This window comes from Zosterops lateralis (assembly GCF_965231275.1).
Source record: "Zosterops lateralis genome assembly, chromosome: 3".
Taxonomy (NCBI): Eukaryota; Metazoa; Chordata; class Aves; order Passeriformes; family Zosteropidae; genus Zosterops; species Zosterops lateralis.
Genome location: NC_139764.1, coordinates 16793382 through 16813590, shown reverse-complemented (window position 1 = coordinate 16813590; position 20209 = coordinate 16793382). Strand labels below are relative to the sequence as shown.

Sequence of the window (20209 nt, the reverse complement as noted above, 5' to 3'; positions counted from 1 at the left end):
CGCCGCTCCTCACGGGTGACCAGCGACAGGGGAAACCGCCTCGGGCTGTGCCGGCGAGGTTTAGGTTGGATATGGGGGAAAACTCCACAAAAAGGGTTGTCAGGCACTGGGACGGGCTACCAGGGAAGCAGGGGAGTCACCATCGAGGAGTCACCATTGCTGGAGGTATTTAAAAGAAACACGGATGTAGCACTATGGACGTGGTTTAGAGGTGGACGTGGTGGCACCATAATAGACGCCTAATAATAAAAGATTTATCAATTTTCCTCCTTCTTCCCCTCTTGAAGTTTCTCTGCTAGCTGTTTTCAATGTTTATTCACAAATATCAGCGCAGGCTTCATCTTTGTGACTTAAAACACTCAGACTTTTTTAGCCTAAGAATGGAGAGAATAAATAGGAAATTTTCAGATTACATGTTTTCCCTGTGCTATAAATATGGGGGAACATTCTGGACTGGCAGAAGAATAAGTTTGATGTTTTTAATTCTATATAGAATTAAGAAAATTAGAAACTTTTTAGGGTTCAGATACATATATCAAACCCCTCACTGCAGTGACAAGTGAGGGTCTGAAGGATTTAAAGCCTGGATGTTTGATCCTGCAGCATCCACTCCTCCTGACCACAGTGCTGTAATTCAGATGTATAACAGGATTGTTCTTGTCAAAGGACTTCAAGTCTTGGTTATTAACTCAGTAGATGTGGGCCTTGGGCAGAGGGAAATGACCTCCACAGCAGGGACTCCCTCACACTGCTGCATCTCAATGCAAAAAAAAAAAAAAAAAAAAAAAAAAAGCTGCACATGCTTTTTCTTGATGACGAAACAGTAACAATTACTTCCACGCTGGGGAAGGAGAAAAAAAAAAAAAAAAAAATTGTGGCCACAATTTGTGGCTGGTGAATGAGCCCTTTGGTGGTTTTGGCGTTTATTTTCCTGCAGTGCCGTGGGTCACCCCAGGAGTCCTGCAGGAGCTCTGTCTGCGGGTCAAGCGCGCCTGGCCTGCCGGTGTCTCGAGTAAAAGAAAATAAAAATTAAAAAAAAAAAAATTAAAAGGGCAATATTTTGTGCGGCTTGGGGGGAGCCGGCTTTCCAAGGCTGGCCCATGCCTGTGTTAGCAGAGCGCGCGTTGTGGTGCAGAAAAGTCTCCTCTGCCCATCAGGAGGGAGAGCTGTTCCTACAAATCTCCCCCAGCCCATTTCCCGTGTGCCGAGCAGCCGTGCCCGGACTACTGCTCCCGGCAGCCCCGGCAAGGGGCGGGCACGACGGGAAGGGAAGGGAAGGGAAGGGAAGGGCCGGCCCGGGCGGCTCGGGGGTCCCGCCGGCGCCTGCGTGGCCCTGCCCGGGCGGGGCGCCTCGGCCCGGTTCGGTCTGGCCCGGCTCGGCTCGGTTCGGTTCGGCCCTGCCCGTGGTGCCCCGCCCCGTGCGGAGCCGGCGGGCTCTGCTCGGCCCCGCGGCGCCGCTCCCGCCGATGCTATGCCAAAGCCAGAGCTGTCCGCATCCTACCAGGAGGTACGGGGGGCCGGGCGGGGCTGGGCTGGGCTGGGGGCTCGCCGGGCGCTGTGCCCGGGCCGGGGCTCGCCGCTCGGCCAGCGGGGACACCCGGGACACCCGGGACTGTCCCCGCGGCTTTGGCGGCAGCCGCGCCCTGCAGGAACCCGGGCGGATCGGGCGCGCACAGGTCTGTGTTCTACCTTTGAACGTGGTTAAAATAGGGGGCAGCAGCTGTTGTGCTCTTGTCAGGCGTGTGAGGTGGATACAGCTGGACTCTGCAGCCGGGGCTTGGTGACAAGGATGGTCTGTCGGGTGTGAGAAGCCCGTGGGCAGCAGAGCTCCCGCATCCCAAACTGAAGGACGCTTTATCGCGCCGCCAAAAGCCCCAGGCGGCGCCTGGTTTGCATATCAATGTACGGGCTCAGCAGCCCGGCTCCCTTGCTCCTTCCTATCTCTCCTGGTAGACACACAAGCAGTTTGTGCCAAGTTCAGCAGCGGTAGAGAGTTACAGCAGAGCACTTTTGTTTGTATCTTGCAGAGAAAAGGAACGTAGATATTTTCCTTCCTCTACACGTGACGGGCAGTTTAAGGCTCGGGTTTAATGCATTATAGTTTAGTGTGGTACTGTCTGTTTAGTTTCAGCTTCTGGTTTTCTTGCCAGGCTAGAAGGCATTGGAAGGTGATGAATCAGCGGATCAGCAAAGGCCTGTGTGAACAAGTTCTCCTTTTATTTAGGGGACTTTTATCCAGTAGGGAGGTTTTAGCCCATGACTATCAAGATGGGATTGACTTGTGTGCTTGTACCTAGGGGAGGGACTTGAGAGAGTTAATGAAGCTGCATTAATGCCTGAAGGGTGGACATGGATGATACATGGTATGTTTCCACCTTAAGCATCAGCCACCGCTGATACTGCTCCATATCTGTGTGTGTAAGTGCAGCACCTGTGTGTCCATTCCTTCTCTGGCACCTGCAGCAGTCTTTGTTGCTTCTGCCCCTGGCAGGGATGCTCAAATGGCTGGAGTTGCCTTTTCTGAGCTTCTTTTTGTCCAGTGCTTTTCTGTGTGCAGGACTGAAAAAGAGCTGCTGAGACATGGGCGGGTTCCTGCGGTTGTTTCTCCCTGGGCTGTCATGTGCTGACCCCAGAGGAATGCTGAGGTCTGTTTCATGCCCTTCCTGCCCTTGACATCCTGTCCTGTCTCTGCATCCTACTGTAAGCTTAACCACCCTGCAATCTGTGTTCCTTCTGCCTGGCACCACGCTTCACCCTTTTATCAAAAATACCACATGGGAAGGGCTGGCCTATGAGGGTGAACCTGGTTGGGATGCTCCAGGTTTGCTGTTGGCAGAATCCCCAAATCTAAGAGGAGGAGCAGGAGCAAACTGGAATCCGCTGTCCTTCAGTAATGCTGTGCTGGCTTCCCAGGCACTGGGAGGCCGTAGCTGGGTGTGTTGTGAGGGGTTGGGTTTGTAGGTCTGTGCTCCTTGCCTTGTAGAGTCAGGGTGCTGTGTGCTGCTCAGAATGCAGTGGCTGAGCCATGCACACCACTGGGATCTTGGTGACCTCTTCACAGGTGTTCAGGATCTGCAGTAAAATATAGGTTTTTTTAGGAGCAGGTCTTGCACATCAGTTCATCCTTCTTACTGCATCCAAAGCAGTGTTAGTAGACCACTCTTGCCTGGCTGTCCTTCTCTGGCTTTCTGTGTGAAAAGCTTGTGAAACATGGTGAACAGAGATAAGAAAACATAGTTGCATATTGTTTGGGATTTCTTGGCTTGTTTCTAAGGAGTGCTGAAAGGTTGTGTTTTCTGAGCTTATCACAGAATCATTTAGATTGGGAATTACCTTTAAGATCATTTTTCTTCTGCTTGAAGAAAATTGCTGTAGGTCCTCTTGAGAGGATAGGAAATGTTGCTTATTTTGCTCTTTTTTAAACTTGCGTTGGGATCTCCTTGCCATCAGGAATAGAATTCACTTACCCTCCCAATAACCTCAGTCAATGAGGTGCCTGTACCTGGGGAATCAGAGAGGTGTGGGGATCAGCTGAGGAACTGCAGTGACTTTGTGACTTACATTACATTTGTTGGATCAGCCCTGGTAGCCACAGTTTGCACAAGTATAATTTGAACTGGTTTCTTAGCTGATTTAGTGTAACTAATACAAGAGGTTCAGGGAGTACTTTTTTATTGGGTCAGAGTAGCTTATTTTGGGTCAGATAAAGAAACAGAGCCATGTTTCTACAAAAAGGAGCAGAGTTTTAATTTTATCTTATTTTATGGTGATAGTTGAAAAAGGTATCTTCAGTTGGACTGCTAAGAGCCTTGCACGGGAGCTGAGTTTTTAGCCTACAAGTTACCTGTTGACTTCTTGCCTCATGCTATGGGAAATCATGCTTTATTTATGTACTAAGCATTTAAAAACAGCTGGGTGGGTAGCTGCTTTCATCTTGCTTTGTGTAGTGGAAATGAATACAGAAATACAGCAGGAGGTGATGGAGACTTTACGTCAGACTTTGAAGACGTAAAATGAGTGGACTCTTTCCTAAGAGGTGCTAATGATGATCTGGTAATGGCATAATGATGATTTCAGTACTGAATTACAGTTGGGTGAAATAAAAGCACTCCCTTATGGATACATGCATGTTAGTGTTGACTAATTTAGGGGTGTAGTGTTTAATAGCATTCAATGCAGCTGCAGCATTAACTGTGCCCCCATTTTCCTTGAAACAGAACAAAGCCAATGTGATGTGCTGCAAGCTCATGCCTTGGTTTGCATTGTTGTCATCTCTGTGTCAGTTCCCACCATGAAAGAGGACTTGGAAAACATGCAAGAGATACTTTATATTTACAAAGTACAAAATCTGCAGTGCTTCCCAATGTCATGTGAAGTGTATCTGATGTGACAAGTTTCTGACTCTGACAGAAGTGGCCTGGCAGTTTGAGCCCAGAGCTCTGAATAGCAAAACAAGAAAACATCAGGTCTCTGTTGGTGTTTCAGAAACACTGAAAGACTAATTACTTGCATAACCACTAATATATAATAATCTGCATAATGAGATCAAATAAGGACCAAAAATATAGAGATGCTTGACAGTTGTCTCATAATGACCCAGCCACCTGTGTGGCTGAGAGTGTATTTCAGTGCCTTGCCTTAACACCTGTCAAAATGTATCTTGTGCTTTTTGTACCTCTTTATTAAGAAGTGCTAATGCTCTGTTTGCTTGGTATGTGCTGTGTTTCCTTATGCCTAAAAATATATTCTTCAGTGACAGAATGAAGTTCTTGCTTGTCAGAGGACACTGTCCTAATTGTGGGGTTAAAGTGTGTTGGAGCTGCTGGGGAAATAATTACTTTGAACTTGGATTGAAAGGTGATGTTATTGTTGAAGCAGCAAAGTAGAAGTAGGTTAAATTTGTAGCATGCAAGTCACTTAATTTTTGGCTCTAAGTCTACAGAAATGTGGCTTTTGTCTTGTGAACAAGTGGAACAGATGTTGGGTGCTCTTGGACTGGGGGCATCTTTTTGTGTGTTTGGTTAGTTGGAGCCTCTTTTATTTGTACCATAGAAATTCCAACAATTGCAAGTTGAGAGCATGTTTGGAAATTGAACCACTGTTTTAACTACACAGCTGAGTGAAGATGTGGAGCGAGCATCTGAAAATCCAACAGAGGAAAGAGAAGGAGGGATGGAAGTTCATGAAGATTCCAGCTCTGTTATTTTACCAGGTGAGAACTATTGACCCCAAAATTACTGATCTTTAGGGCCTGTTAACTGCTGCTGTGCCTGGCTTTGGTTGTTTTGGTTTTGTTATTTTACTGCACTTCTGAAAGTAAACAAAACACTAATTTCACTACTTATTTCACTTACTTCACTAATTTCACTTGTGTGAATCAGTACTGATGGAAAGCTGAGGAGGTTTTCCAAGGACTGATAGCAGAATATTTCTTTGTCAGGAACTGTGCTCAATCAAAACAGGTTCAGCACATCTGACTCTGAGATAGCTTAGTATGTCATCTTCCTTTATGTTGTGTCTCACCTGAGTAGGAGTGGGTTGCAGGCAGAGTCTGTGCCAGCTTTACATGAGCAAGATGCAATATTGAATAGATGCTTTTAAATAGATTCTTAGTTTGACAGTTCAGGCTGCTTTTGGAGAGCATAGAGCAGTGTTAAATGGGCTTATTGCAGCTCAGGTGTGGGCACTGAGGTTAGCCAGCCTGAAAGGAGTGTGGCCTAAATGCCTGGCAGCTACTCAGGGCATATTTGTTTCAGCAGTGCAGTTTTATGCATATTAATGTCCTGACTGCCTTGGCTGCCATCTCCTGGCATGTAACTTGCCCATGGACATTTGTAAGTGGTTATGTGTGCAACAGGGTTCACTAAAAGGCTCATGTGTGCTGTGGCAAGGCACAAACACCAAACCACAGAGTTGGAGAGCAGCGTGTGGCATGGCCTGAGAGGGCCTGACTCGTTAAATGACAGCCCACAGAACAGTCAGCAGGAAGCTTGGCTGCTTATCTCCTTTCTTATGTTGAGTTTTAACGTAAAATTTTGTGTTCAGCTTTATATTGCTCACAACAAAACATGATCTGTAACTCCAGAGTACAGGAACCTCTTTTTGTATTGCCAAAAGAAATGGCAAATGCAAGGAGTGTGGGTAAAGCAGTGTCTGTGTGTGAGTGAGACTACTGTGAAGATGTAAAGAGAACAAGATTTGAAGGAAAGGAGACTCTGGGAGAGTTGAGTCAGTCTCTTTCTAAGTGTAATTGGAAGAATCCTATGGAAGTTTTTACCATGCACAAGGAATTATGAACTAGAGGGTAACAAATATCTCATGACTTCTACCACGGTGGAGATACAATGCACAGAACTGAGCATGAGCATTAGAATATTAAATCACTCCACTGATGTCTGTGGTGTGTGTTTAAGAATCACTTCAGACTGGAAAGGGGGGGAAAGGAGTTTGGTTTTATTCCAGAAGCAAAGATTGACCATCAACAAACTTTCTTGTGAACTTTAAATTTTGTTTCTCAGTTGTCCTTGCAAATAAACCTTGTTTCCTGGCCTTAAGCAGAGTGCCACATTCTGACATGTGAAAGGCAGGCACAATCTTTAGGCTGATTACACCTCTTACTTGAGAAGGAAGCATCTGCCTGGCTGATCAAAAAAAGAATTAACTGTGTTTTTTTTTAAATCCAGCTGAGTTTGAGGATTGTTTTCCTCTCACATGATTGATCTTTAAATGAAAATTCAGCAAAAATATCTGTGTTTCAAAGTCTCAGTCCATATTCTGTTTGCTTCCAGATGGTGAACTGGGTACCACTACCCCTTCTTTGCGTTTCAGCAAGACCTGCCTAAAGAATGTTTTTTCAGTAATTCTCCTGTTTATTTATCTGCTGCTCATGGCTGTAGCTGTGTTCCTTGTCTACCAAACCATCAGTGACTTCAGGGAGAAGCTCAAGCACCCAGTGATGTCTGTTACTTACAAGGAAGTGTCCTTGTATGATGCACCTGGTAAGAGCAGTAACAAGCAAAATGGGTTAAGTTCTTGTTCATGTTTTCTTTGGATTGTTTTACATATTTGGTGTTCATTCTCCTCACCCCAGAGTGCATACCTTGACCTGGGTCTTTCATTTCCTTACTTTTTAATCTGAAGTAGTGTTGACTTTGCCCAGAAATGTTAACATTGTATGGGATACTTTTGGGAGTTTTCTGCCAATAACATGAATGGCAGAAGCTGTGGAGAATTATGCAACATTTAATAGATAAGAAGTGTTTTCAGACTCTAGAATAAGTCCTCTTTTAGGGGAGAAAGATAATTCCTTCTGGAAATATTCCCCAAGCTGTATCATTTAAACAGAGTAATACATAGGATGTGTATCCAGGAGCTCAGTGCTGCACTGGGCAACGAGATGCCATTCACAGTAAAGAAGGTGAATTTCTCAAACCAACCACAAAATAACCACAAAGTCACTTTCTACTTCCACCCTGCCTTGTTTACAACGTGGTATTACGTCAGTAGGCAATGAAAATGTGATGTGACTGCAGGGAACAATGTTGGCATAAAAATGCAGTGTGGCAGCAGAAACTGTTGCAGTTTGCAGGAGGAATTGCTCCACAGGAGCATTTTTGAATAGTGAGTTCTGTTGTTATTATTCTTTTTAATTGTCCAGTAGCTGTTTGTAAGTAGAGCCATGGTAGCAAATGCAGCTCAGTCAGTCATCAGTGAGTTTCTAGTTTAACAATAACACTTCTGTTTGAAGTGTTACCACATTTTCCAAATACCCACGTCAGTAGTTGTGGCTGAGAGGTGTTTTGAGATGTTGCCATATTACTGTAGTTGTTTTTCTTTATGGCCAGTTAGGCTCAGCTCTGGAAGTAGTGCCTTATCTTTGGACCATATGAATCTGACTGTAAGAGCAAGCAAACTCCAGCTTTTCCCCCTTTTTTTTTTCCCCCATGTGAGCATTTCATACAGCAACAGGAAGAAAATAAGCAGATTTTAAGTAAGCAGAGCAGCATACTTTTAAATTCAAAAGTATTGTTAGAGATCCCTGCAGAGCAGAGAACCTAAATCAATGTAGTCCTTTATTTTATTGCTCTATTAAAGTGATGAGAGGGCAAGTTATAAGCATGGAGCTCTGAAGAAAGGAATAAAGCATTTGATATATGCTGAGTGCTTTGGTATCTTATATTTTGGTGGGCAGGTCATCTCAGTTGTGAGTTAATTATATCTAATTGATCATACTCTTTTTTTGAAAGTTAGACTAGGTTATCTTCCAGCAAGCTTGTTTCCAGTAATAAATATGGCATAGGTGGTGTAAAAAGGTTTTGAGGTTTGGCTCCTGTATTTTGCTAGCCTTCCAAAGCTGAGGTGGCCAAGGTTGTTTGAATGTGCTGTGGGACTGGAACAGGAGGTTTATGGCATATATGGGCTTCCATCCAGGTGGAGCAGTTGCCTCCCCTACCCAGTGATGAAATAATAAAGGATGATAGAGTGTTTGATGGCTTTGATTTTATTATGTCACATTCAGTTAACAGAAGATGTGTTCTGAAGAGCATCATTTCACTTCTATTAGCTCAGCCAGTGATTTTGATCTTTCATATATGGTATGTACATTATTTCCAATTAACACTTGATGTGTTAAATGCTAATATCTGAAAACTAAAGCACTACATGTCCCATCTGATGGCCCTTTACATATTTTACAGATTCATCTATGGTTCAGAGGGACTGATGGATTAGCTGCTGGCTTGTGGGAAGACTAGGGAAACTTGGTAGCTTCTATGAACCTTGAATTGTTGTAATAGAATATGAACCCTGATTTTTTTCAATGCATTGTGGGGCTTCTGTCCTGATGCAGTTGGTGCTTTTGTCCTGCTCCAGAAAAAAATGTGGAAGTGCATGGTTTAATTTGATTACTTTGTGGTAGCTTAAAGATAGCTCATTATCCCGTGGGATTAAATTCCAGAATGAAAATCTATGTCCTCAGGAAGGAAATCAGTGCTCTCCAATGTTTTTTCTCCCCAAACAGGTATTGCCTTGTACCCAGGCAAGGCTCGGCTGCTCAGCTGCAAACATCATTACTACGATCACATTCCACCTCTGATAAATCCAGGTCAGCCAGGAGACATTGAATGCACCACTCAGAGGATCAACTACACAGATCCTTTTACTAATCAAACTATGGTAATAACAATATAATAGAACAAAGCTTATTCAGTGTGGGTTTTCTGCTCATAATCTTGTTGGAAAGTAAAAGTATGCGCTGTAACAAATTCCTTGCTTCTGGTTTGAATTTTTTGTAAACCATCTGTCATTTTGTTTTCAGAAATGTAAAAGTCCCCAGTCAGTGTATATATGTGTTATGGAAGATCAGCTGTCCTGTGGGTGTGTGCAGCACAAAACCCTTAATGGGATAAAATAAGTAATTTTTCACAGTGAAACTCTCACTTTATTCTTCTTCTAAATGAACTGGGAAGCAATTTCCTTGATATTGTAAATCTAGCTTTGATTGAAAGCACTATCAGTATCCATTAAAGGAGGATAGCTAATCTCTTTTTTTATGTTTGCTAGGAATTCATACATGAATTCCTGCTGGGAATTACATACCATGTTTGCCACACTTGGAAGAATAATAAATGGGCACCAAGTGATTCATTACACTGAAATGCTTTGAGCCAGCAAGATGGGTACATTGAGGGATAGTCAGCCTTAAGTTGCCTTTAGAAGTGCAGAGAAGCTTGCTTCTCCAGAAACAAATATCCAAAACCCACAAATGACCATATTTAATACTTAAATATTAATATTTAAACACCGAATCTTAATGTAAAGACATCCTTTTTAAACTAAAAGGAGGGATTCAACTGGCATTCTTGTTAGGTGTTTTAATAGATGTGTACTTAGTAGCAGCCAAGAAACTCTTTGTGTGTATTAGATTTCTACAGAGTATTAGTGCCAGATGGCAAATTAATGAACAGGAAATGAGGATTCCTTTGCTCCTCTCACCATCTCTGTTTGCTTACAGAAGTATGCTTTGGTTGTTCAAGGCCCTCGTGATGTGAAGAAAAGGGAACTGGTGTTTTTGCAGTTCCATTTGAATGAAACAGACCAAGATTTTAGTGCCATTGACTACCTGCTGTTTTCTTCTTTCCAAGAGTTTGTCAGCAGGTATGTAAAGGGGGGGACGAGCCTGTGGCTGCATTGAACTTGCTGTCACAATTACTTGTGAAAGCAGGGCTTTTTCAGTAAAAAATCAAGGAGGCTTTTATGATTTTTTTAAAATGTTTGGACTATGTTGGTGCTCTTTCATGTCTTTGTTTACTAATCTGACCTTTAAAAAATGTATTGAGGGCTTTTTCAGTGACAAAAACTGTTCTTCGACTATGCTTAAACCATTTGTTGCCGCACTTTCTAAAAGCTTGGAGTTTGTGCTGGCTTCCTGCTGTCTGCTGCTGGGGGTGATCAGGAAGTGTGCTGTCCTGGGTAGTGTGTCAGGAAGTGCACCAAGAACACAAATATTTCTGTACCATTTGGGGGTTTTTAAAGCAATTACTGTAAAGGTCAGATCCCTAGATTGTGATGTTGTGATTTCATTGAAAGATTAACTCTGTTTCTTTGTATTTCTGGCTCTATTTAAGACTCTGCAGAATGATGTAAATTCATATATGGGGTTTTCAAAATTGCTTTGTATTGGTTTGACATTGGTATCATTGGAGAATCTAATCAACCTTCTAATTTTAACAAGAATGGAATTAATCCTGTCTTTCTTGAAAGGCCCACTCTTTTTTCCACCTTTTGAGAATAAATTTCATATTTAACGGTTTAATTTCTGCTTTAATTTAAATTCAAGTTCTGTTCTTCTCTCTGAAATCCAGATTAAAAGTTAGTCAAGAAATCAGTCATAGTGACACCTGATAGAAACCCTTAATTAGATAATGGCTGCCTAGTGAAACAGGGACAGGAGATAAAGGATCTATGCAGAACAAAATTAAGTGAGGGAGGGAAGAGAACAGATTTTATTGTAGCAAGACCTTCTCAAGAGGCTTGGACATGGTCATACTGATGCTTTTTAAATGGATCAAAGACTGGAAGTGTTCAGACACAATACCTCTGGGTGGCCAAAGACCAGTTAGCTGGATTTGCCTTTTACAAAGCATTTCTACTTCAGTGAGGACATCCCAAGTCTTTAACTATTTTCTGTAACTTTACTGAAACACCTCATAAGTGCTGATGTTCTGTGTATTTTAGGCATTGATATTTTCAGGTGAAAGAATAGCAGTTAAGAGTAGTGGTGTAGAAGGTGCTCCTTGTTCTTTATGTTGTTTTTTTCTGGTTTCCTGGCTTGTGCTTTGGTTAGAAATGCTTACAGTGTGACCAATTGCAGCCAGTGCTTGGCTCTTTCTGTGCTGCCAGACACAAGCACTGCCTGAGATCACCCCTGGTGCTGCACCTGGCTCAGGGCAGGATGAACAGCTCAGTCTGCATCCTCAGGCCTTGGAAGCCACATGGGAAATGGGGATGTTTGGGGATGCATCCTTTGTGCTTGCTTGGGGTAGTAGGAATGGGAGTTAAAACTAGTTCTGAACTAACCCAGGTAGATGGTAACATTGGCAAGGGGAAGAAGGCCTCAGTGGTAAATGATCTGCATGTCTAGATGGAATACAGGAAAGGAACCAGCTGTGGGCAAGAGGCAAGTGGTGTCTTTTTTGCAGCATCCTCCAAAAGTTGATACAAATGGTGTGGCTTGTCTTTCTCAGTGCTGTGTTTGCTGTCCTGGCATGAACTGGCTGGGCTCAGGGCAGGTTGGGAGTTTACATTTCTCCTGACTATGAAAAGTGCATGTGAAACTGCACTGTGTGTGTGCAGAGCACTCATTCTGTCCAGCTTCCAGCAGAAGAGAAAATAGGAATGGTTTCTTGTTCATCAGCAGATGCTAAATTTAGCTGATGGGAAGTCTGGATTAAGATATCTGTAGAAACTGCTGTGTGTCCTTCCATACAGCCTCTGAAAACTTCTATTACTGCCCTCTGTTAACTATTTTTCCTCACAAAATGTCTCACTGGTTATGAGAGCCCAGAGTAAAAATGCATCAAGCAGTTCAGTACAGTGTTATCAGAGGTGCCACAAGCAATTAAAAAAAGGCATCTAAAGACTTGTACCTTTAAGAGATTTTCTGTGGTGTAGTAAGTGCTGAGGACTTGAGCAAGGTCCATTTGTTTCTGTCAAGGGCTTTATTCTGTGCAGCTCTTCTGTTAAAATTGGATCAGACTCCATGAAACTGGCACTGCTCACTGGTTTTGTTCTGGTCCTCCCAGAACACTGCTGCACTGTGTGCTGTTGTTGGCCTCTGAGCTGGAGGGAGATGCTGCTGGCTTCTTTTTCTTTTTTTTTTTAAGGTAGTGGCAGCTGCTGTCTGTACCGTATTAATTGAAGGGAGGGAGGGAAATAATGAAACCCTTGCAAATTACCCAAAATGTGTGGCTAAAAATACAAGTTCCTCTCCTGAGCTATCATTAGGATAATACATGGGGTTTAGAAGAAAATCCTCTGAGAATACTCCTGACAGAACTATTGTTAGTGTAGCATGTCAAATAACTTATGGTCCTGTGAAAGGATGGATACCAGTGTGAACAGATCAGAGATTATTTAAGGGTCTAAACAGAGCTCCATGTTCATGCCTCTGATCTGGATTGCTGCATGCAGAGAAATAAAACATACAAGGGTTGAGACTTCTGGTACCACACCAACCTTTGTTTGGGACTGTTTGAGGGTTTCCTGCTCTAGGGAAACACAAAAGCAATAAACACAGACTGGGTTTGAACCATCAGTGGCTTTGGCTCTTGCTGTTGCATTGGAATCTGCTGGTGGGATGTCCTAAACTTCTCTGGCTCTCCTGGGGTGGTCCACAGACCAGTGTTAGAAGGATCCACTGCAGCACTACAGCCCAGTCCAGAAATGGGTTAGTGAGTCCCACAGATCAAAAAAAAAGAGAAAGGAAAAAAACCCCAACCAAACAACCCAAACAGCAACAAAAAAAAAAGAGGTGTAGCCTGTGTGGGTTGTCTGTCTTTGGTGTGAAGAGAGAATTAAAAGAAACTGCCTGGAGAACTCTTTAGCTTAAAATCCCTTTCCTGTCTAGTTTTCACTTGGTCGTGTGTGGTTTTAAAGCTGTGTTATTTGCCCTCTGCTATAATTTGTGCAAAGCTTGTGCTTCTCTGCTGTGCTCCTCCTGTCCACCCCCCTTTTTTTCCCCTCACTCTGTGGCAGTGGTCTGGATTATGGAGATGCCTCTCAGATCACTTCTCCCCAGCTTCTCCTAAGATATTATTAATCCTTCTTTTTCAAGCCTGCAATTACTGTCGAAGGCAAAGCATACTGCTGCTGTCTGCCTACCAAGGCAGTTGTGGCTGTAGCATTCAGCAGCTCTGTGTCATAACTTCCTGCCTCACTTTTCCATGTTGGCTTGGAAAGCTTTTCTAGGATGCTGTATTTAGCCAGCCATTAGGCATATGACTGGCTGGCAGAGTGCTAATTATGTATGTTCCTCTTGAGTGGCAAAGCACTCTGGTGCTCCCCTGTGCTGTCCCCTCAGCTACTCCTCTGCCCACATCCCGAGGAGGGAAGCAGTTGTTGGATTAGGTGTTCCTGTGTTTGATTAATTAATGCTCTGAGGAGCAGGCAGGCTGTGGGCTTTGTCCTTAGGCCCTGCCCGTGTCTTTCCTGTGGGAGGTAGAGAGATGCCATCCTGTTGGGGTCACTAAACAAGCAGCTCATGTCAAAATAAAGATATTCCTAACTTCCTGGAACACCCTGGGAACAGCATCTGTCTTGATGGGTAGCAAAGTTTTTCTTTCTAGAAATCCTTCTCTTTTCTGTGCCATGTGCTCAGTGGAATTCTGTGTTTGAGTCCGTTGCCTGAAGCCCTGACTTGAAAGAATGACTTTGCTGGGTTTTGCCCTCCCATGGACATGTGTGTATTCATCTATTAAGCCTGAGCAGGTGATGGTGGTACAGAGTAGCCATCAATGTGATATTTATATCAGTGCAGTCCTTTTGGTCCTTGTAGACAAGGCACCTTGCTTTGTAGAAAGAAAAGAAGCCCTGAGTTTAAAAACTAAGAAAAAAAAAAAGACAGGAAAACTGCAGGTCCAGTCAGTGCTGGACAAATCTTCCTGATTGGCCTGTTCTGGGATAAGAGCTTGCTTCTTCACCTCTGCTTTTCTTCTTTACTTCTTTGCATCTTTCTCCTGAAAGACCAAAACATCTTCATCTCCTAAAAGACCAAGTCATGCACACCCTCTGCCTTAAAAGCAAAGAACACTCTTTCCCTTCTCCTAGGTAGATGGATTTAGTCTGGATCAAAACCCTCTCTCTGCTTTTAAGGACCAACATACCCTGGCATATCTCTGCAACCTGAAATCTATCTTAGTAAAAATAGCCTTTAATGATTCATGACTTCTCACAGTGGTTTACCCCCCTTCTTCTCAAATGAAACCTTATTGGAAAAGCTGCTGCAGGGCTGGGCTTATTTCATAGGGGTGACATGAAAATGGCTAAAATCATAGTACTGAGGAGCTCCAAGTAAATAGCATGGTCAATTCACTATGTCCTGTGCAGCTGGTAGAGAAGAGATGGAGACCAGATATGCCTTAAAGCTACCTCTTTACTGCTTGCAGCATGAGGGATGTTGGAAGCTTTAAAGATTTACAGTCACAGTATTAAAAAACAAAACCGCAACCAAAACACACAAAGCAATCAATCTTGATGTTCTGGGGGCTGCAAATATCTGTGATTGCACATTGGGAAAACAGCCCTGTTATTGCAGGTGGGAGCCTTACACCAAAGCTACAGTGTTTCCAAAATTATAGGAGTATCCTGAATGTAAATTTCGAGGCATTTTAAACATGTCTGCATTGCAAGTGGTTTATTTGGCAACCAGAAATGAGGTGAAGCACCCTGTCCTTCCTCTAGGCTCTTCCTGCTGTCTCTTGCTTCTTCACTTGGTGATGAGTCATTTCCTGAGGTCCTGGCTCTGCTCCTTTCTGTCCCAGAGGTGACAGATGAGCAGAGCTAAACTCCTACAGGCAGGCAGAACTCCAGGGCTGTAGAGTACCAGGTAAGTACTCTGCAGTTAAGGATGCACCAGTGAAGTGCTACCATTAACAAAACCATCACTACATGCAGTGTTTGATACGTTGCATTTAGCAGGTGGAAAATGAAAGGAATTGTGGACATAGTTTGAAGTGCCTGTAGGTCTGACCTTCTCCTGCCTACAGTGCTCTTGGTTTGGTCAATAAAGTGATGCTCTTTTTTCCTTTAGTTCAGAAAAAGCAAAATTCATGAAGGACTGTGAAAGTTCCTACTCCAGCTGGAAGTTTTCCGCAGGCTTCCGAACTTGGGTCAAGATGTCCTTGGTCAAAACAAAAGAAGAAGATGGTAGTGAGACTGTTGAATTCAAACAAGAGGTAACAAAAAAAAAAAAAAAATAGAAGTACTCATAATGTTTTGGGACTTTGGGTTTTGTTTCATTGCATCCATGATGCCACTTTGCACTGAGAGGTTTTGGCTCTAGTTGCTCACACTGTTTCTCAGCAAGGAGGGATTCTGTAGAAGTGTAAATGCCTTTGTGTGTTCAGCTGTTGGTATGGCCTCGTGGCACAGCTCAGGAAAACATCTAACAGGGAGGCCAGAAATCCAGGCCTCAGATGGGTTATGACACTGTAGTCTGAGGTGAGGGTCCCAAGAGACTGACACAGAAATATTAACACAGCTACCTACAGTGGTAGGAGAACAATTGACAAAGGAATTGTCTAAATAACTGCTATTGTTGGAAGGAGGTATTGTTTAGGTTGCCACTGATGTTAGGATGAAGAGGTAAATGTAAGCCTTGTATCCTTTGTAGCATTCTCATGTCTGCTTTTTGTTTGGGTTTGGAATTTTTGGCTGTTGAGTGTCCTTAGAAACATGGAGTAGCTTCACTTTTTGCATCATTTACAACTAGAAAATATGCAGGTGGAAGATGTAAACTTATCTAGAGAGGAAACGAGCTTGACTTTCATTCCTGTTCTGTTCATATTTATGCACAGGGAAATAATTGTGTTTTGTTTTGCTTCCAGTGTTGTTGGAAAGGAAGTATCTTATCATTGGTGAGAAATGAGGATTTTAAGAGCTGTCTTTTTCAGAGGGTGTCTCTTTCAGAGACTATACTTTCTCTTGGTACTCTTGGGAAGACTGTTCTGGGAGGAGCAAAATGAAGAACCTTCGGTTCTATTTTTAGTTCTCACAGTTAGGTGTTACATGGAACAGTCTTAAGGGATGAGCAGATCTGTGACTGTGAGGGGGGTACACTCCTACTCCACTAGAGAAGCACAGGAGGCAAATCCCAGAGTCATACAAGTCCCAAAGTAATGCCTTGATTTGGAGGAGAGGAAAGCAGGCATCAGTCTGCTGCTGCCATGTAAGCACTGACAGCAGCTGTCTGTCCTTCAGAACCTACAGCTCTGTATCATTTGCCATTTGGTGCTTACCAAGTATAGGATTTTTGAAAGTCCTCCTTTGTGTGCCCAAGTCTAACGTGTCTCAAAGTGGAAACAAAAGGCTGGCTGAAATTCAGAAAAAAAAGATCTTTTTGTGACCATAAACATCTATTTAGTTCATCTGAGTAAATGAATACTGTTGCTGATTTGGGTTTTCTGTTTGTTTTGAGGGTTTGTTTGTTTGTTTTTAATAAACCCTAGGAAACAGGAATGAGATCCCTATCAATAATACAGTAGAAATTGAAACAGCTCAGACATAAATTGCACTTGCTTTGTTTGACAGTACACCATCTGCTCAAATTGCACCAAGAAGTCCATTAGCCTTTCAAATCCAAACCTGGGACCTGACATACAGGAAAGATGGATACAAATACTAGGTCAAACAGAACAATCACTCACTTTGCTAACTAGCCCAGCAGTCATTCATTTGTATTTTCTTCCTTTCCCACTACCTTGGTTCAGCCCTGTGTGCTGTTTGTTTCCCGGTGTGCAGTTTTCTTGGATCAATGTGGGTGGGGTGCTGGTACCCTGCAATAAGGAAATGAGCTGTGGAAGTGTGGGACAAGTCTGCAGCAAAGGTGTTTGACCAGAAACCAGGAGGTGGGGAAGGTCCATATGCTCTGAGTGGCCATGAACAGTGTTCCAGCTCCTGCTTCTACTTCTCTGCAGCCTCAAATCTGTTCAGGGCTGGGACTGTGGAGAAGACTGAGAGAAGCCCTGAGGTATTTGTAAAGAAGCTGCACCATGGTCGATTAGAGGCTTTTGTGGCAGGTCATCCCTCCTACAATGGGAAGGCTTGTAAGGAGATAAAGCGCAGTCTGCTTAGAGACTTCCAACCCAGCCATCCTCTGCCTGGAAGACTGGGTGCACAAAACATGGAAAAGGCCTGTTCTTCCATCATCTGTCTCATCTTCATGTCGCAACCCTGATACAAAGTCACAGTGCTGCTGGATTCATTGCTTCCAGTACAGAATTACACAGGACAAGCAGCAGTACTCCCCTCTGCACACACCAAGATGTGAACACCCCTTTGAGGTTTGGAGAAGGGAGAAGTTCTTCCCCACTGTTTTTTCCTGAGGTCACTGTGTGGCTCTTGGGCAGTTTGTGTTGTCTCCTTGGAGCAGGGGGCAGCTCAAACTGTTGGTTACTGTCTGTGTACAAACCCCATGTAGTTCCCCCCTAGGCTGGGGGCAGCTGGTACAGTACAAGTGTTTTCCTGGGGCCTGATGTCTTAATATTTTTGTGGTTGTGGTTCTTGAGACTCTGGCTTCATGTGGCTGTAACATAGTCTGGTGTCCTAACCCAGTTCCCTGTTGGAATTGTGTTACAGCTCTCTGCTGGGCAGCATTAGTTTCAAGTGGTGACCTAGTTAATGGGCAGTACTGGGATGGATTTGTTAACACCTGAGCTTCTTTCCTTCTGTGTTCATTCTGCACTTGCAGGAACGTTCTAGTTTATTCTACAACCCATTTTTCAAGAAGAAGGAATCCTCTTGTCACCGTTGTGTGGTTCTCTGGCAAATAAAACTAATTTAACTTTCATTCATGAGAACTTTCCCAATGTTGTATTACTGCAAGTAAATGAATTTTGGAAATTAATTGTTCCCTCTTGAGAGGAGATGTAGAAATGGTATTGTAGTGTGATACTTACTGAGTGAGAAATAGGAAAATAATATGAAGATGAGACAGAGGGAGGAAACTGCCCTTGCCATATTTTGGGAGCCCATTGTTCTAGGTGGAGAAAGGCTGTGCTGGAAGTCCCTAAATAGTCTGGTATTTTCACCTTCTCACAGGCCTTTTCTGTTGCACAAGGGACTCATTGTACCACTGAAGAAAGTAACCTGCACTTTTCTTTCCCTCTCCTCAGACCAGTGTGGTTAACTACATTGACCAGAGAACTAAACCAAGGAGTGACCAGCTGTTCTTTGTGGTGTTTGAATGGAAAGATCCTTTCATACAGACTGTTCAGGACGTGAGTAACCTGCTAGTCCCTTCTTGAATCACTGACTCTGCATGCTCGTGGTTTGTGTGTACATGCACTTGCCTCTGTTACCTCACTCCAAGAAGAAATGCAGAGAAGAGTGAGGATACTTCTGAAATTTCAGTGTAGGCCCTTCCTTATGTCCAGTAATGCATTCGGTGTGGAGGTCAGGACCATCTGATGCTTTTCCTTAGGCTGGTGACTCTCATCATTCTGCTTGCAGCTCGAGGTACATGTAGCTAAGAAAAGCACCTCTCCCCCTGTGTTCTAGCAAAGGGCAGCTTCAGGTCAGGGCTGAACTTTTTCCTTAAATAAGTCTGCTTGGGTAATCTGATTTAATGGATTTTTTGTAGTAATTGACAAGAAAGTTAGGCTGAAATAAGAATAATAAAAATAGCCTGGTGTATTTATCCATTACCAGAATAAATTCATTAGAATAAAATGTGGTACTGTATTTACCCGACAACCAAGGTCCAGCAGCAGCAAAGTCTACAGCATTGGTGTTTTCTTGCCCAAAACCAGAGTGTGAATGCAGACTGTTGTGGGACAGGACTTGGTCCAGCAGGACCCAGGCGCCTCCTTGGCCTTTCCCACACCTCTCACTCCTCTCTACCTATGTGGAATCAGATGAGGGGACTAATACTTGTCTTCTTTTTCAGATTATCACAGCAAATCCCTGGAACATGATTGCTCTCCTTTGTGGTATTTTTCTGGCCCTGTTTAAGGCAGCAGACTTTGCCAAGTTAAGTGTTAAGTGGATGATCAAAATCCGAAGAAGGCATCTGAAGAGGACTCGTCAAGTAACGAACCACATAAGCTGAGACTAAGACTGCCTTTTAACTGTTCATAGCAGGAGGGATAGAAAATAACTGGAATAAACTGCAATCAGCAGTAAAGCTGAAAACCAGGTATGTTTTCTTCCAGAGAGATGCTGGCTGGAGGAACAGCCTTGGAACTGCAGAAGGAGCTAATTCTAGGACAGGCCTAACAAACTCACGCTTTTCTAGCCCACGTTTAACAAGTTTACCTCAGTGTATGGGGGAACCAGGGGGGAAGGAAGGAACTCACTAATGTTCAGAAAATCATCACTGTAGTCAATTGTGAAAAAGTGGACTGTTTGAATGTTTCTCCAACAGACCCTTTAGTTTCTGCATCAGCTGTGAGCTGCTCCTGTAGCACAGTCACTGCCTTGATGGTGCTTAGGGGAAGGTAAAGTACTCTGAAAACATCCTGGCCTCTCTTCTGCAAAGTATGTTTTAAAACAAAATACACTGGAATTCTATTATATGTCATCTTTAAATCAAAGTACAATGACTTTAATATTAAAAAAATACTTCAAGTAATCTATTGTGTGCTTTCTTTGAAACTACCTGCTCTCAGGTTCGGAAGGAGCTTTACAGGAGCAGGAGTGTTACGGCATGAGGATAAGGTGAAAACCACTGATAAGTCCACCTCAAAGGAAACTCAAGCAATAGGACAACCTGGGAGGCTGAGCTGGTGGTTGATCTCAGAGTCTGTCTCAGGCTGTTGTTTACCCCTCTTTCTGGCAGTCATTCGTAAGGAAGTAAAAAATAGTCTCCCATCAGCAGGGCATGGAACTGTGATTCTCTGTTCTATGGGGAATGCCTGCTCACCAGCTGTGCTGGGGTGCTGGTGTCTTTTTCTTCCTTATAAGTCCCTTGTTAGTTGAGATGCCTGACTTGAAT

The 20209-nt window shown here is 43.5% G+C and overlaps 1 protein-coding gene across 3 annotated transcripts; it reads left to right on the top strand.

Moving 5' to 3' along the window:
* Positions 1-1396: 1396 nt before the first annotated feature.
* PACC1 (proton activated chloride channel 1) lies at positions 1397-19861 on the top strand. 3 transcript variants are annotated; one of them, XM_083857832.1, is made up of 8 exons: positions 1397-1507; positions 5116-5212; positions 6789-6998; positions 9020-9174; positions 10013-10155; positions 15308-15452; positions 18390-18494; positions 19163-19861. In XM_083857832.1, exons 1-8 carry the CDS (start codon positions 1472-1474, stop codon positions 19322-19324), a joined length of 1053 nt encoding a protein of 350 aa, XP_083713958.1. In that variant the 5' UTR covers positions 1397-1471; the 3' UTR covers positions 19325-19861. The 3 variants fall into 3 exon arrangements, with proteins under 3 accessions (XP_083713958.1, XP_083713959.1, XP_083713957.1); XM_083857833.1 differs by having other exon boundaries at positions 1406-1507; positions 5053-5212; positions 19163-19859; XM_083857831.1 differs by lacking the exon at positions 1397-1507 and adding an exon at positions 2301-2414 and having other exon boundaries at positions 19163-19859.
* The last annotated feature ends 348 nt before the right edge of the window (positions 19862-20209 follow it).

What these genes read in the sequence shown, in the direction of transcription:
- PACC1 (XM_083857831.1), top strand. Translation starts at nt 2,361, where the DNA reads ATGGTATGTTTCCACCTTAAGCATCAGCCACCGCTGATACTGCTCCAT. An exon ending in GTCCTTGTATGATGCACCTG is followed by an intron (nt 6,999 to 9,019) that starts GTAAGAGCAGTA and finishes CTCCCCAAACAG; the next exon opens with GTATTGCCTTGTACCCAGGC. An exon ending in CTGTTGAATTCAAACAAGAG is followed by an intron (nt 15,453 to 18,389) that starts GTAACAAAAAAA and finishes CCCTCTCCTCAG; the next exon opens with ACCAGTGTGGTTAACTACAT.